General features: G+C 33.9%; 1 protein-coding gene across 30 annotated transcripts in view; it reads right to left on the bottom strand.

The window, feature by feature from the left end:
- Adgrl3 (adhesion G protein-coupled receptor L3) overlaps window positions 1-16,635 on the bottom strand; it is a 790,900-nt gene that overhangs the window by 478,486 nt on the left and 295,779 nt on the right. For 28 of the 30 annotated variants that reach the window (XM_048784572.1, XM_048784544.1, XM_048784554.1 and 25 more), the window contains exon 4: window positions 15,368-15,571. The exons of the other annotated variants lie outside the window; for them this stretch is intronic. In XM_048784572.1, coding sequence (XP_048640529.1) covers window positions 15,368-15,571 — 204 coding nt within the window. The remainder of the gene's footprint in view (window positions 1-15,367; window positions 15,572-16,635) is intronic. 30 annotated transcript variants of the gene reach the window in all.

Genomic DNA, 16,635 nt, shown 5'->3' with positions numbered 1-16,635 from the left:
ACATTTAAGTGCCAAATTCTGTCATTTATATTTATACTAACTCCCATTCACTGTCAATAAAACATGGATGTTTGCACCACTCTTGCTTTTCCATACACCTAGAAAAATGAAAAAAAATTAAAGTCTCTTATGTAATCACCAATCAAATCTCTTTGTATTTTCAAAATTAATTTGGCACCACAGAAAGCTAACAGTACCATATTTTCAGTAGAATTCATCTAATCAGTAGTACAGGGAGACTTGAATGATGAATTAATATATTATCTCTAACCCTTTAGAACTACAATAACAACAAAAGGCAAAACTATATCTCCTGAAATCTATGATCACCAAACTCAGGCTGAGCCATGGAAATTTATAGACATGATAGTAGCTGAAAATAAACAATTTTTTAAATTAAAGAGGAAGTTCAAATATCCACATATTCTAGGACAATATTTTTGAGGGGAGAGAAAGCATATTACTATATGATAAAATAACTGGAGATCAAACTCATGGCCCTGTGCATTCCAAGCATATGCCCCATCATTGAAATATGACTGCAGACCTATAGTAAGATTTTTAGTTATAAATCTTGAAGGACGCAGGGAACAAATGAATAACAGAGATAGTAAAAATGCTATCCACATTTTCTTTGCTATCTTTCTACACCTGTGCTGACAATTTGAGAACAATTCATGCTTTTGTGCATTTTTTCTTGTGCAGATCATATCCAAACTTGTTTGAATTGCATGCATGTTTAAATTGTTTACTTGCTTAAATTACCTGCATGCAAATTTGTGGCTAAAAATCTGACTTAATTTTCATTATCTTCAAAATTCCTATAGCACTGGCTCACACACTAAAAACTAATGTTATAATTTTCTCAGAAATTAGTATTCTTTGTCAACTGTTGAGTTCAATGTACAGGTAAGGAATATAAGCATAGGTTGGATTCTAAGCCATAAAACATTTTTAAAACTACTTATAATGAATTCAAAGCTTTTTATTTAATATACTTCAGCTTTCAAAGATATTAATAAAAGTGCTTTTAGTATTTCAACTTTAAAGTCTATGGTTATAATGTATCACATATTTTTGCCCCAAATATAAATTAAAACTGTAATTTTCTACATTTCAATGTAGTTAATGCATACATTTATATAAAACTTATATTTAGATCCACTTTTTTATTAAAAATCTTACTTGTCTTCAGGGTAGAAGTCTTATGAACAGCACCAAGGAAGGAAAAAGCTTTATTTTTTTCCCATAATTATAGATTGGTCAAGGGCTTCCCAGTCTAGCCAATCCAGTAATGTTATAGATGAGATAGCATATAATTTACCTCAATTTATGTAGTTTTATAAGTAGCAGACAATAGATTATGACTAAGGCAACCACATAAATCATACAAATCAGAATACTCTTGACTTTGAAACAGGGCACTATTAAAGATTACCACAGGACAGTATAAACTGTCTCTCTGACCACATTAGAACCTATGATTAGCCTAACTGTAATATATACAATGTGTGTTTGCTCTTTTAATTGAGGATACCTCATGTTCTATAGAAGAAACAAAAGGAAATGATAAAACTTATGCACTAAAGTACAAACTGCATAGGCAAGTAGGTAGAGATACAGGGAAAATTCATAAGATCATAAGATGTACTAAGAATAGAAAGTAATAGGTTGGCTCAATGGTAGAAAACTTTCTGAGCATCAACAAGGCACTGGGTTTGATCTCCAGCACCATGAAAAAGAAAGAAAAAGTTAGCAACCTGTTCATTTTATATAATAAAGAAACATAGGTCTGCTGAACATCAGCAGCAAGAATGGAACAAATAAGTGTGTTACTTTGAAAAGGATATGAAAATCATATACATTAAATATTCATAATGCCTAGATCATATCACCTCCAGACTGACAGTAATTCATCAAACCTAAATCTGCCTCCCTTAGTGGCACACATTCCTTTGCCAAGCATAATGTATTCTCTGTTTCAAATATAGGTTGCCTTAGTAGCTTCACAGATTAATAAGTGAGCCACAGCTGGTCAGGGGTTTGAGTCTCTAAATCTCTCCAACAGAGTAAAACTGCATTACCTCTAGGCACTGAGCCCCTGATCATCTGGTCTTTGTACATATATCATCAGCAGAAATAGCTGATGAGGCAGAAAGCGAGTCAGCATATTGCAACATTGCACAGAATAAAATTAAGAAAGTGTGGTCCTTCCACTTCATGGAATTCTATCCTAATTGTGTAAACCTACCGCTAGCTTTGTTCTTGCTTCCCATTAGAGAAGAAATAAACCACGTGATTCTAAAATCATGGCATTTGGGGCTGTGAACCTTTTAGTTCTATAAACTTTGTTAAAGCTTAATCAGTTTTGTAAGCTATTATTCTGTTGATATAAATTTGCACATGTGGCATATTTCTCTAAAATTCCATTAATTCAATATTCATTAAAAAATGTGTTGTTTCTACATAGCATGGTCAATTCTGGATGCTTGGGATAGAAAGCTGAAAGATATAGCCTTTGTTCTTAAATGCAGTGCAAAGAAGAAAGAAAATGAGTAAACAGACAAGATATGATAGTGTTGTCATAGCCCAACCTCCAGAGATCAAGTAAGGCTTCCCAGAGGAAGTAACAATAGAGAAAAAAACATACAGAGAAGCACAGAAGAATTTAATGGTTAACACTTATTGCTTACTGCATGCTACAGGATATTCTAAGGAACTGATGTGGTTTAACTCATATAATACAACAACCCTCTGAGTTTTTACTGCTGTTATTCTTATGTGAAAAATAAGAGAACCAAATTGAGTCACAATTGGATACACCAGACATTTTGGACCAAGAAACTACCCACTTAATCTCTAAATTAAACTGTTCCAGACCCCAACTGCCAAAAACTAAAAGATGACTGAGAGTTAGAAAGGCAAATATAAGAAAGAAGGGCTTGGTGATGAGAGAATAAAAACTATGGCAAATGGAGTTCTAATACTCTGCAGGATTTGTGATGATGAAGACTTTTGACAGATAAAGATGCTTATATAGGAAGGCTCTGACAATGAGAGTGTTTCAAGTTCTGCTTAGTTTACAAAGCTCTGACCCTAACTGCAAACCTTGTTATATAGGCCCTAACTCAGTTTGTACCATAATCTTCTCAGGAGGAGAATACATTTTGTAGCATGCGAAAGAAGGAGAAGGAGAAGGAGAAGGAGAGAAAAGAAAAGAACCTTGAAACATTCAGTTTATAATGATCTTTTAGTTTACATCAGAATCTTACAAAACTGGTGATTGCACTCCCAGTCTTCCAAAGAATCTCCATACTGCTTTCCATATTGGCTGCACCAGTTTGCAGTCCCATCAGCAATGTATAAGTGTACCTTTTTCCCCACATCCTCACCAACACTTATTGTTCCGGTTTATACCCAAAAGACTTAAAAACAGCATACTACAGGGACACAGCCACATCAATGTTCATAGCAGCACAATTCACAATAACTAAACTGTGGAGCCAACCAAGATGCCCTTCAGAGGATGAATGGATAAAAAAATGTGGCATATATAAACAATGGAATTTTACTCAGCAATAAAAGAGAACAAAATCATGGCATTTGCAGGTAAATAAATGGCATTGGAGAAGATAATGCTAAATGAAGTTAGCCAATCCCTAAAAAACAAATGCTGAATGTTTTCTCTCATGTAAGGAGGCTGACTCAGTGGGACAGGGAGGGGGAGCATGGGAGGAATAGATGAACTCTAGATAGGGCAGATGGGAAGGGAGGGGGGCATCCGGTAAGAAATGGTGGTGGAATGTGGCAGACATTATTATCCAAAGTCCATATATGAAGACACAAATTGTTGTCAACATACTTTATATATACAACCAGAGATATGAAAAATTGTGCTGTATACATGTAATAAGAATTGTAATGAATTTTGCTTTCATTTTTTTAAAAAAAATCAATTAAAAAATCTTATAAAACTTCCATACAGAGGATTCTCTGAACTAACTACCGTAGAAATTTAAATGAAATCTATCTTTATGTTCTATCCATTTCCAACTTGTTTAAATTTCAGGCATGCAATAATTATATGTAAACCTATGGACTTTTACTTATATGTATGTGCATATCAATTAAAGATGAAATAGTAGTTATTACACAAGTACCTACTCAGCATTACTATGTTGTCACAGTTATTTTTTTAAAGATGATAAACTGTTTTGTAAAACATTAGAAAAAATAGGTTAAAAAGTAAACCAACAAAATACGCATCTTCATAAGCCACTCAAGTTATTATGCTGGAACATATCATCATTAAAAAATCACATTATTTAATAAAAATAAAGTTAAAATTTTAAATATTAGAAGAGCCAAATGATGCATGTGTTTTTCTTTTTGAAGTGAAACTGTGGGAATAAATTACATTTACAAGACCACAGTTTACAGTAACATTGAGTAATCAACTTATTTTTTAATTCCTGAAATTTATTTATTTATTTATATATCTACCTGAGGTAGAATCCAGGGTCTCATGCATAGTAGGCAAGCACCCTACTACTGAGCTACAACCCTAGCACTACTATATTCCTGAGATTTTTTAAAAGAATAAAAGTATTGTTGTGTTTACTTATTAACATAGATATAATGGTAGTTATGTATAATTATGTGTTTCAGAAGATGTTACAAATAATGATAATTCACTTTTTCATATCTCTAATTCAGTTTCGATAAATGGATCATTAATTTCAAATACTTTTGCTATAGTATAATTCTTAAATCTTAAAATATTTTTAAATAAATAAATTCTTCCCTTTTTGGGCTATAGTCTATATCAAATATTTTTAGATTCATTAGTCAGAAATTATTACATTATATAACATGTGATTTAATTGTTAACTTCCACGTTTGATTAAAAATGTCCCAGTGTCTATTTCATTATTTCAGTATTAAATTTTCCCAGAATAACAATTTTGAAATTTAATTATATTCTTTAATATGTGTTCACTCAAGTATTACATTTTGTCTGATGATTTACAATTAATTAGTAATCAAAACTAAAAAAGGAAGAAAGAATTATAATTCCAAAATGGAAGAAAATACCTAAACTTAGTCAAATATCCTCACTTCTATCACATATATTCACAAACCTAATCCTCTATTATTTGCTCTTCTTATATGTAGGGCATTTGCGAAAGGTCATTGAGTCAGTAATTTATTGGTGAGAATCAAAACTGCTTTCCTCTTCTCATCCATTTAGCTCCTGCTTTGTCATCATCCTATTACATATGTATGAACATCTTATGGATTGACATTAGCAGGTACTGTCAGAGGTGGAGAGCATAAGAAAAGTTTGGGATGTCACTTCAATTAATCAGTAATATTAACCACGATTTGACTGCCTTCAATGGCTATTTTCCCTCTCTCTAAATGTGTGTCCCAAGGATCTCTCCTTGACTATTCTCTGCTTTGGAAATCTCATCAACTCCAATGGCTTTATCACATCTACATCAAAAATTCTCAAATTTTATCACTAGCAATAACTTTCTCTTCGGATCAAGAGTCATATATTTAGAGTCTGCTTCATATTTGTTCCTCTAACTCAATATTTCTAAGGCCATATTCACCATTTATTTCTAAAAAGCCAAAGCAGCCTCTTGATGTTCTAGTTCTGTGGATGGCACCACCCAGTCACCTAGGTATCTTTGATTCTTTCCTCAACCTTACCTCCTACACCCAATTAGTAGCCAAGGACTGCAGATTCAAACTCTGTGCATCTCTCACATCACTCTCTTCTTTCCACGACCACTGCTATCTCCCCAGCTCAGACACTCATTACTTTCTGCCCTACTGCAACAACCTAACTGATCTCTGTACTTTTAAGTCCCTCTGTATCCTAACTTTCTCCACATAATCTGGTAGGTTCTAACCTGTAAAATTAATTAGGAGCTCCAAAAGAATCCCCACTACAGGAAAAATTATATACAAAGTCTCACCCTGGCATTTAAGACCCCCTACAAGATGACTATAACCTATTTTTCAACTACCTATCCCTTCTTTCCTCATGTGCTTGTTGTCAGTTATACTCACTACCCTCTGTTTCATGAAACTGTCCTAAATTTAGCCAACTGTAAATTTTTTCCAACTGTAGCTTTGTTCATGTAATTCAATTCTCTGGAATACCCTCCTTTCCCATCTCCATCTATGCTTGCAAATTACCCTGGGGATTTTTCTAGAGTTAGTTAAAACTGCACTTCATATAAGAATGGTTCATCTATCCTTTTTCTCCCATATCCCCATCTCATACAAGGTATGCCATTTTTTCCTCTTCATTTCATTGACACAGTATTCCATCAAATCACAGACTCTGGTGCACATCTGGTTTACTTATTCTCTCTCACCAACAACTATGAAATCAATGAGAAAATAAATAGCTTCATGGAGGGTACTCTAAATATTAAATGGACAACAAATAGTTAAATTATTCTTTTCCAAACATTTATATTCAATGAACCCAAGTGATAATCACATCCATGAATGTGCCCTAAATGTAAAACTGGTAATTCAGAACACTATTTTGTCTCTTCCTCAACCTAAAGAGAAATATTAACAAATAAATAAATAAATTCATTGAAATTATTCATGAATCTTCATATATATGTATGTATGCATGTATATATGAATGATCTATATATGTATATAGATCTAGTAGATATACATAAATTATATATATATATATATGTATATATATATGGTATAATTACTATAAAACAGAAAGCTGAAAGGAGGGCAAAGAGTGGTAGAAAACACTAGGTTTTAAGAATTCTATGTTTTATCATATTGAATATATTTACGTATTATACTTAATTATAACAGCAACAATGTATGATACCTAGGTGACTGGGTGGTGCCATTCACAGAACTAGAACATCAACTATACAGATATAATAACACCAATTTTTAAGATGGTTAATTCACTGTAAAGCTGAATCTGAGCACAGATCTCTCTGAACCAAAAGCCCAAGTATTATTTGCAATTTCATACAGTAAAACCAAAAGACTTAAGAATTAAATAAAAAAAAATAACCAAGAATAAGAAACAACCTCTTGGAGAACTAAGAGCTGGAAAAACAGCAGATTTAATTTACTGTATATATGAATAAATAAACTAGAACACCTGGTCAAATTTCTACATTTGTGTACTAAAGACCTGTATAAGTAGAAACTGTAGAATCTAAAAATGTAAAGCAATCCATGAAAATATTACATGCACAACATTGCCTGCCTTGCCCTTCTTTTCCATTTCAATTTTGAGTCAATGCTTCTATAAATACCAGGGAGTCTCCTCTCTGTATCTGAGATACATTTCAGATGTCATTGATTACCACACATAGGTTCCATCAGAGGAAACTGAGCAAAAAAGAAGAGACTTTTAAGTAACTTACTTATTCTGAAAAGTATCTCTCATAGTAGTATAAAATTTGCTTCTTTGGAACATACATAAAATTCTCAAAACATGGCAGATACTCAATGAATTAATGAAATAATATAAAATGTGGTCCTAATAATATTCCAGAAAAAAATATTTGGGGGCCTAAATGTCAAAATTTAGCATCCATTTCCCATTATTCATAGTTTTTCTGACATGCAATTTTAATGGTCAAAATATCATTTCTGTGAGAATTTTGAAGAGTTACTCTCACACTTTTTAGTTGGAGAGGAAAAATAAAGTATAATTTATGCAACAGAAATGAAAGATGGTTTATCATATCTTCCTGGAAATACTTGAAGGCCAAATTCACTAATACCTTTATTTTCAATTAGATACATCATTCAAGAATTTATACCACTTTTAAAGGAAACATGGTCCTTAAAGAAATTCTTTGAAATTATGTTTAGGGCCACAAAGCATATTTTAAGACTTTAATACCTGACCTGTTTCCCTAGAGGCCTTTTAATTTTCTTCCCACATAAAAACATAATATGACCCTAGATGCACATAAGAATTCTAAAGAGTGATGTGCAAAGGATGTATTTTGCATATCAATTAGACCAGAAGTCTTGTCTAAACTGGCAAACTTCACTAAAAAGACGCAAATAAATGTGAGCAGGGGCTTTTATCTGAAATAATATTATAGTGTCGTATAAAACAAGAAAGCTAACACAGCAGTTTGAAGGCCACATTATATTATTCTCCTGCAGTAACAGTTACATCCAAAAGACTGAGCTTGTAAAATAGAAGATTTTCTGTTGCTGTAGCAACATTAATTTCTGTTCTTCTGTTACAATTTCTTTCTTTACCTCTCATGAATTCCTAGATTTCACCTACACACTTCAGACAGTAATATAATAATAAAATTATAACCAGCTTTTCTAAAAATTTAGAGGAGTATGAGCAATAAGAATATGAGAACATGCCAGAAGGATAACTCATCACTGTCAATATACATAACACTAATAAAACATATTAAGAGTAACAAATGCTCAGATTTTCCAGTGATTATAAGTTATACCAAATAAAAATATAAAAGCCAGAAGGAAATATAAAGAGAAACAAAACTCCACAGATGTGTATGCACACATGCACAACTTTCAGACCCTTCTAATTTAAAACCAGAAGAATAGGAAATGTTTTGTCAATAATAAAGCCAAAACCATGCACGGGTGCCGGTAATTCCAGCTACTCAAGAGGTTGAAGATAGAGGACCCAAGTTCAGGACCAGCCAGGGCAATTTAGCAAAGTTCTGTGTCAAAATAAAATAATAAAAGTATCTAGGAATTTAGCTTAGTGGTAAAGCCCCACTATATTCAATCTCTAGTATGGTGAGTATTGGCGGGGGGGAGAAATAGATCTAAAGATGAAAGGAGGAAAATCATCTCAGTTTCAACCATAGATATCATTCTTTGCTGACCTTAGAGGAGTTAAGTAGTATAGAACGTTCCTACCAGCAAAGGTAATATGTGCCGAAGGTATGGAGGGAGACATTTGTCCAGTAAATCTATAAAATCCCTCTGTGTCTATGCTCCACTAATTACTATTGTCTGTGTATGGTGGCAGCACAAATGCCACTTTGCCTGCACAAGCACCTTCTCTGACCCAAGACTAGTCATTCCTGTGGCTTAAGGATAAGACATGTATGAGGATATCATATGAGGCAAGAAAAAATGTGCTCCCTACAACCTTAATTACCAGATGGAGGTATTCTGTCTTACAGGTTTTAAAGCAATCTATAGTTGCCTCTCTAACCTTCATTTATTCCAATGTCTATAACTTGGACCTTATAGTATACAAAAGAACTGGCTCAATTCCCAAATCACACTGTTATATATAACCCAACAAATGTGCTTCTGCACCCTTATCCTGACTATACCAGTTTTCTATACCACCATCATATGTAAAATTATGTGAGGTTTGCAACTGTGGCCTTGAACCTACAACTTGGAAAGAACTTTTTGATTGCAGCTTTTATTTTAGAGACTAAATCTTTAGCCAATAAGAATGTTAGCCATTTTCTCAAGATAAAACATCACTTTAGGCTGTCATCAAGGGATATGCTGTTTTAATAATCAGTTTTAATTAGGCAAGAGATTAATCCAGGTTCATTTCTGAGGCATTCTCAAAAGACACATGGATTACTTTTGTTATTGTTTTATTGAAGTATATTCTATGTTACATTGTTAATGAGTACAAATGTGACCTTAGTAGTTTCCTGCTTCTTTCCAGATTCTGACATGAAACCCTGTACAGGAACTGAACAACTACTAAATATATCTGGGTCTGAGAAGACAGACAAGTTCAAAATTTAGACCTAATCTTGGCTCCACTATATCCTTGTTAGGTATTACTGGGGAGTAAGGAAGGATTGAATGAAAATCCTGGCAAATGTTCTCATTTTTCAGGATATCTTATATCTAGGTCAAAATAGAATTGCTAATATAAAGAACAGCACGAATTTTTGTTTGTAATGAAAATAAGTTATGCTAAAAAATAGCACTTTTAACTATTTTTTTCAGATTTTTATATTGGATTATACAAATAATACAGTTATGTACATATATGCATATGTGTATGCACATATATATACACATACATGTTTTTGTGTGTATAGATATACATATATATGGAATACACATATATAATATATAGGGGATATATATATACATATACATATGTAGGGGATATATATATATATGTAGGGGATTGAACCCAGGGGTGCTTCACCACCTCAATCACTAAACAAGATTCAGTTCTTTTTGTTTTGTTTTGATGCAGTGTCTCACTAAGTTGCCCAAGTTGGCCTTAAATTTGTCTGTTTCCCAAGTAGTTGGGATTACAGGCACTTGCCACTGCATTAAACTGTGTTTGTTGTTATTGTTGTTTTCGTGTGTGTATGTGTGTGTGTGTGTGTGTGTGTGTGTGTTACTGAGGAATGAACCCAGGGCCTGTACATACTAAGCAAGTGCTCTATTATTGAGCTACACCACAGCCATTTATTTTATTTTGAGACAGGGTCTCACTGAGTTTCCCAGGCTTGCATTGAAATTGTGATCCTCCTGTTTCAGCCTTTCAAGTGGGTGGGAGTACAGGCATGTGCAACCCACCCAGTTGGGATATTGTGTTTTTATTCAATGGGTAAATGTTCAGTTGACAACATTCCACTCCTTACCAGCATTCTCATCTCCGATGTCACTCTTATCTCAGTGAATGGGACAGTCATTCATCATACAATCTCTCAAGCATGAGGCTTGGTAGCTTTCCCTTTGGATTATTCTCTGTCTTACTCAGAAACACAATAAATCTAAATGCCAATTGTCACTCATCACCACTACTAGGGGGAGGATTAGTGCTAGGGATTGATATAGGACCTCACGCATAAGCATGCCCTCTAATAATGATCTTCCCTAACAGTCCCCTCAACATCACTATTGTCAATCCACTCCTTGAGTCAAAATCACCAATGCAACCAACTCAGATTTCTTATCTGAATTGATATAACAAAAGCTCCATCTCATCTCAAATCTTCTAGTTTGTTTTTCAAATGTGCCACTCCTTGCTTAATTTCTCTAAAATTAACTTTAGTTTCTTACTCACTGACATCAGGAAAATGCTGAACTTCTCATATTTCTGATCAGATCCTTCACCACCTCTGCAGATAGATTAGTTCTAGACTGATGACTAAAAATTATCCTTAGGACTGTTATGCTCCAATTGCAGACTGAACTAAGCCTTTGTGTTACTGCTTCCTCTCCTTATAATAGTACCTTTCTTCTTGCATCTATCTGTTTGGCTAACTAATACTCATCTTTTGGGTTGCAGCACAGATGCCACTTTATCTTCAGATCAACTTCTGACCCAATCAATTTAGGTAGATAATACCTCCATGTGCTCCATAGTACACTGTTTTATGCACAAGCAGAATTGTGTGGGCCCTTGGCCATAGAATGTCTGGAGCACAGTAATTAGATAAGGAAAATTGACTTTCACCCATTCTCTTCCTTGAAAATCTGAGCTAAGACACAAGAATGCAAGTGCCATTTGGTGGTTGGTTTTGTGACTTAGAGAAATGGTGTACAATTGGAGATTAAAATCACTTATAATTACAGTGAGCAAAAAAAGCTTTTGGAAAGAACAGAAGAACTAGTACCTTAGGAGGGGAGGAAAACTCCCCTTAAGTTATTTCTTGATCACTAAAGTCTAAGTACTTGAGTCCTGACACTTCTGTAAGAATATGTATTCTCAAAACATTATTCTTATATTTAGCACCCTTTCAAACACACACACACACACACACACACACACACAAAGTCTGTCTTAATATTTTTTTTTCTATGATGAAGAACTGCTCTTGTCTGGGTGCAGATAGGAGGTATCCTCTAGCATGCATTCAACACACTTGCACTCTTCTTTTGTCTGTTCCAGGAGACTCACTGAGAGATCAAAGTTGGGTAGTTCTTCATCTTTGTCTTCCTGGGACTTACTGTAGTACCCAGCATGCATTTGTACTCAAACAAGTGTTGGAAAAATAAATGAGTAGAAAAGTGAATGAGAAACCTCCAATATTCAGTAATATGGGCTACTTTTAAAGGATGATTTTGTTCAAAATCAATTTAAAAATTAAATAGCATTTACTCCTTCTTTACCATCATCATAGAAGCTGTCCCACCTATTAATATGAAAACATAAGAGTGTGGGGGATGGGGTCAGTAAGGTAGAGTTGATGTAATTTTTCAAAATGACTGATAGAATACACAGCAAAAAGTGAACTTTAAAATGAGCCCAGGTAGAGTTTTTAAGACATCCTGTAAGGCCAGAAATGCTTTTTCTGCTTTTTAGGAGAAAACATGAAGGAATATGGCATATTGTATGTGTGGCTTGCAGGAGGATTGTTTGTAGATCCTCTCAATGAACTTTCTAAGCACCTACATGAAAATCACAAACAAACCAAAGAATACAATGAATAAAAGTACATTAACATTCTTTAACTTCTTGGGAAGCTCCATATCTAGTCTTTATCTGGGCAATCTGCTCTCAGACTTCCTTCTACCTTAATATACTCCAGAGAAACCCGACCTTGGAGAACCATTTTTTTTTTTAATTCTTTATGCTTGGCTGCTGTACCATGAAGCTCTAATTTCTATGAATCCAAACACTCATTTACTCTCAAGTAATGTTAGCTCTCAAGGGTCAAATGAATTTTTTAAAAATTCACAGTGTAATTCCAAAGCAATAAAAGAGGTGTTTTTTTTTTTGTTTGTTTGTTTGTTTTTTATTCTTATGGCTATTTTTGTTGGATCTATAATGTGATTGTTTGGCCATCTATACAAAAACCCAGGTTAATATTCGAAGGCAAAGTCACTTTTAAATCACAGATTAATTACATTAATATCACCCTTTGCTATTTGTACTTATTTTATGTTTTAATTCTTACAATATCTTTGTTCTAATAACAGGCTGTTGTTTTTGTTTTAAATAATAATAAATGTTGAGAAGGTAAGGAAGGAAGGGAGGAAATTTGAGATGACATTTTTCATTTGAATTTTTCTGTGTCTTCTCAACTTAAATAGCTCAAGATAATGTGAATCTCATACTTCTATTACATTTTTAATACCTGTCCAAGCTAGCTCTGTGTACCATCCTCCAAATCTGAAAATATCATGCTCCAGTTCTATATACTTATTCTTCTTTTTTCTTTCTATGAGGAGCCCTCTCAACTGACCTTCAGTCAATTTCTCTCACTGATAAAATTACTTTTGCGCAACAGCAACTTTCTGAAAGCATCACCTCATCATAACAGACATGATTCCGTAAGCTCCTTTTATATAGCACATAACATTTAGCTTAGTCTTCATTTATGATATCCCATGAAAACTGCCTTGCACCCTCACTTTCATATATCTTAAGCAGAATATAATTCAATTTGCCTATTTGATAGTAAATTTAAAAAACATGGTTTAATCTCACCATTATATTGTAAGTGGCCACATATAATCATGGCCAAGACCAAAGATTAGATGTATAGAAAAATCTTACTAAATTGGGGAATGGGAGACTGGAGCTTAAGTCAGTGGTAGAATGCTTGCCCAGCAAGAATAAGGCCCTCATTTAAATTCCTGAAGCTGTAAAAATAATTAATATTGAAATTTAAAAATTAGGGAATATTTAAATTCAGTCAACGTCTCAATAAGAGTTCTAGAAAACAATATTCTAACTGAATGATATTCTAATTTTTTTTAGAAACAGAATTGCTAGCAGTTGTGTGTGTGTATATATGTGTACGTGTGCATGCGTGCGCATGCATGCATATACACACACTAGTAGCTGATTTAAACATATATAAGGTCTATTTATAAAAAGTAAACATCACTTCTGGATTTCTTCTTCATTTGTGAAAAAAAGAATTTCTTGTGAATATATATTCATTGGAGTCAGTTAAATATAATTACTAATATTAATATTTTATAATATAAATCAAAATACAAGATTATGATGAAAACTTGGTGACTATTGAACCACGTTCTGAGGAAAAAAATATAGCTGTTTTTAATTTAGAGAATGTCAGGTTTGAAAAGGCAATGTAAAGCAAAGCAGAAAGCAGAAGTGGAATTCTTAACAAATATTTATTACACAAAGCCTTTGAATTTTCAAAATGTGTTGGGTCCTTCCATGTGTTTCTATGAAAGTTAATGCAACTGTGTGGCACTTGGTTGCATGTCACCCTACCACTCCTCAACCATCATCACCAAGGAAGAATTTCTAATCTAAAGAGAGTCTAGATCATGGATAGAACAGTGAGTGAATGGATGAGGCTGTTGAGTGCCAATTTACCAGCCTACTTACTCCTTTCAATGTGCTGCTGTAATTGAAGAGTTGTGTTTCCTTCTCACAGGTCACTAAAATCTGAAGTGGTTTCATGGTCCACATCCCACAGTCCCTGAACTGAAACAAAGTATTCTAATTCCATAAGGAAGTTTAGAAGAAGAACTCAGGAATCACAGTGATGCTTCATGTTCCTTTGCCATTATTTCTTGTATGCTATCCCCTTCAGCAAATCACTAGATAGAAAAGGTGATTGTGTTTGGTGATAAGACTTGATATTCACTGTTCCCAGCCAAATGCTTCCCAGTGTTTTTCATGCTGTGGCACACAAATAAAATGATAAAGTTTATATTCCCTGTGAGAAATTACATGGATATGAGTGCCTGCAAGTAGTTTTGTGGAAGAAAAAAGAAAAATTGTAATTTCTAAATATTATGTAAAATGAAACGTAAATTATTGGGGGAAAAGAGTAAGTATTATGTGCAAAACACTCCTCACTAGAATTTCAAAGTCTGGATGTCATTCAATGTACTCAACAGCTGCAGAAGCAATATTAAGTACTTTCCTACATTTTAATAAGAATTTTAGGTTGCTTCTATAATAACCACTTTTCTATTAAGTTAGCTATGCTTTAAATTATTATACATAATTTCTAACCAAGATGTTTTCATCATAATCCTTTCAATGTCTTGTTAGTTTCCTTTGATGAGATTTTTTTCAAACAAGCCCATGATCGGAAATGTTAAAGCTTATCTTTTACAGCCTTTCAAATTTTACAATAGTTGAAATTGTCACTAAACTTCTTGTGATAATGAAAAAATATTTTAAATCCAATAAAAATGGCAATATTTCAAAATAAGAATGAGGCTCTAATGTACAACAGGCATGCACTGTTAAAATAGCTGGCTAGGATACCAAGAATGGGCAACATCAGCCATGAATGAATGCAGATGGTAAATACATAAGACCACACATTTAGGTCACAGCCTGGGGGAACTAAGCCTTCCAGGAGCCACTGCCCAGCCACCCCCAGCCCTCTCTCCCCACCGCTGGCCGCACCTTGGGCTGCAATCTGTGCTCCTTGGGCACCTGGACCACGGACTCCTCTGGCAGCTCCACGAGGCCCTTGTCCACGATGAGCAGTAGCACGCTCCGCAGAAGGCTGCTGAAGGAGATGTCTGGGTGGTAGAGCGCCTCCTGGGCTGCGCTCAGCATGTCGCAGTGCAGCAGCAAGGGCTGGATGTCTCTCACTGTGCTTGCCACCTGCGGGGACCGCAGGGCGCACCATCAGACCTGGCTCAGCTCAGGCCAGCCTTAGAGGAGCCCTGGTAGTGGCTATCCCCAAGGCAGCTCTCAGCTGCAGGCTCCTGCCAGGACTCCAGCCACCCAAGGCCCCTCTCTGACAGCCCTGGAGCTAAGGCAATCACATCATGGCCTCTAGGGTAATACTTTTCTAGTTAAACACTATTTTAATTAAGACAAAAATTCTCATATTAATCTCTAACAAAGACAGAAAATTGAACATAAAGATTAAAAGCAGAGTACACTACCTGAAATATAAATGTTATTTATATTTTTATAGATTCAGAGCGTTTTGATATAAATTATGAGCACTAATATCTATGTAAGTGTAAGTAAAATTATTAGTAACTGAACTCAATTTTTACACACTCAAAAGAAGGCTTGATAAGGGGCAAAAATGTTTCAAAATGTGCTTTTTGTTTATTTGGTTTTGTTTGTGTATGGTTACACTTAAATGGATTGTTTTATATTTATTTATTATATTTTTCAGGTCACTTAACTAAAATTTTTAAAATATATTATTTTAAGAGTTATGAAGGACATTAAAGTAAAAAAAGATATACATACATATCTACCAGTTATATACACAATGATTTTTACTGACAAATGGTACATATTACATAAATGAATAAATATGGAAGACCATGACAATAATGAGAAAATAAAATTTTACACATGATTTTTATAAATAATTCACAAACAGTCATATATTTAATGCTATGAAAACTGAAACTATTTAAGTACAGGGTTTCTTTCTGGCAAATTGATATACAAAATATACATTTTTCTACACTATTTGTAATTAATTTAATGAGTAAAATGTACCTACCAATGGAAGATAAAGGATTTTACAAAGAAAACTATTTTATTCTACGCAAATATTTCTAAGATATTATAACATGTATATTTAAAACCACATTAATAAAGCTACATCACTAACATTTAACAGTGAGAAGAGAAACTAAGAAAATCAATAATGTAAGAGAATTTATGATCATTGTTCTAACAACACAAGTTCATGCAGT

Source organism: Marmota marmota, unplaced genomic scaffold (assembly GCF_001458135.2).
Source record: "Marmota marmota marmota unplaced genomic scaffold, marMar, whole genome shotgun sequence".
NCBI classification, from domain to species: domain Eukaryota; kingdom Metazoa; phylum Chordata; class Mammalia; order Rodentia; family Sciuridae; genus Marmota; species Marmota marmota.
This window is presented reverse-complemented; position numbering and strand designations above follow the sequence as displayed.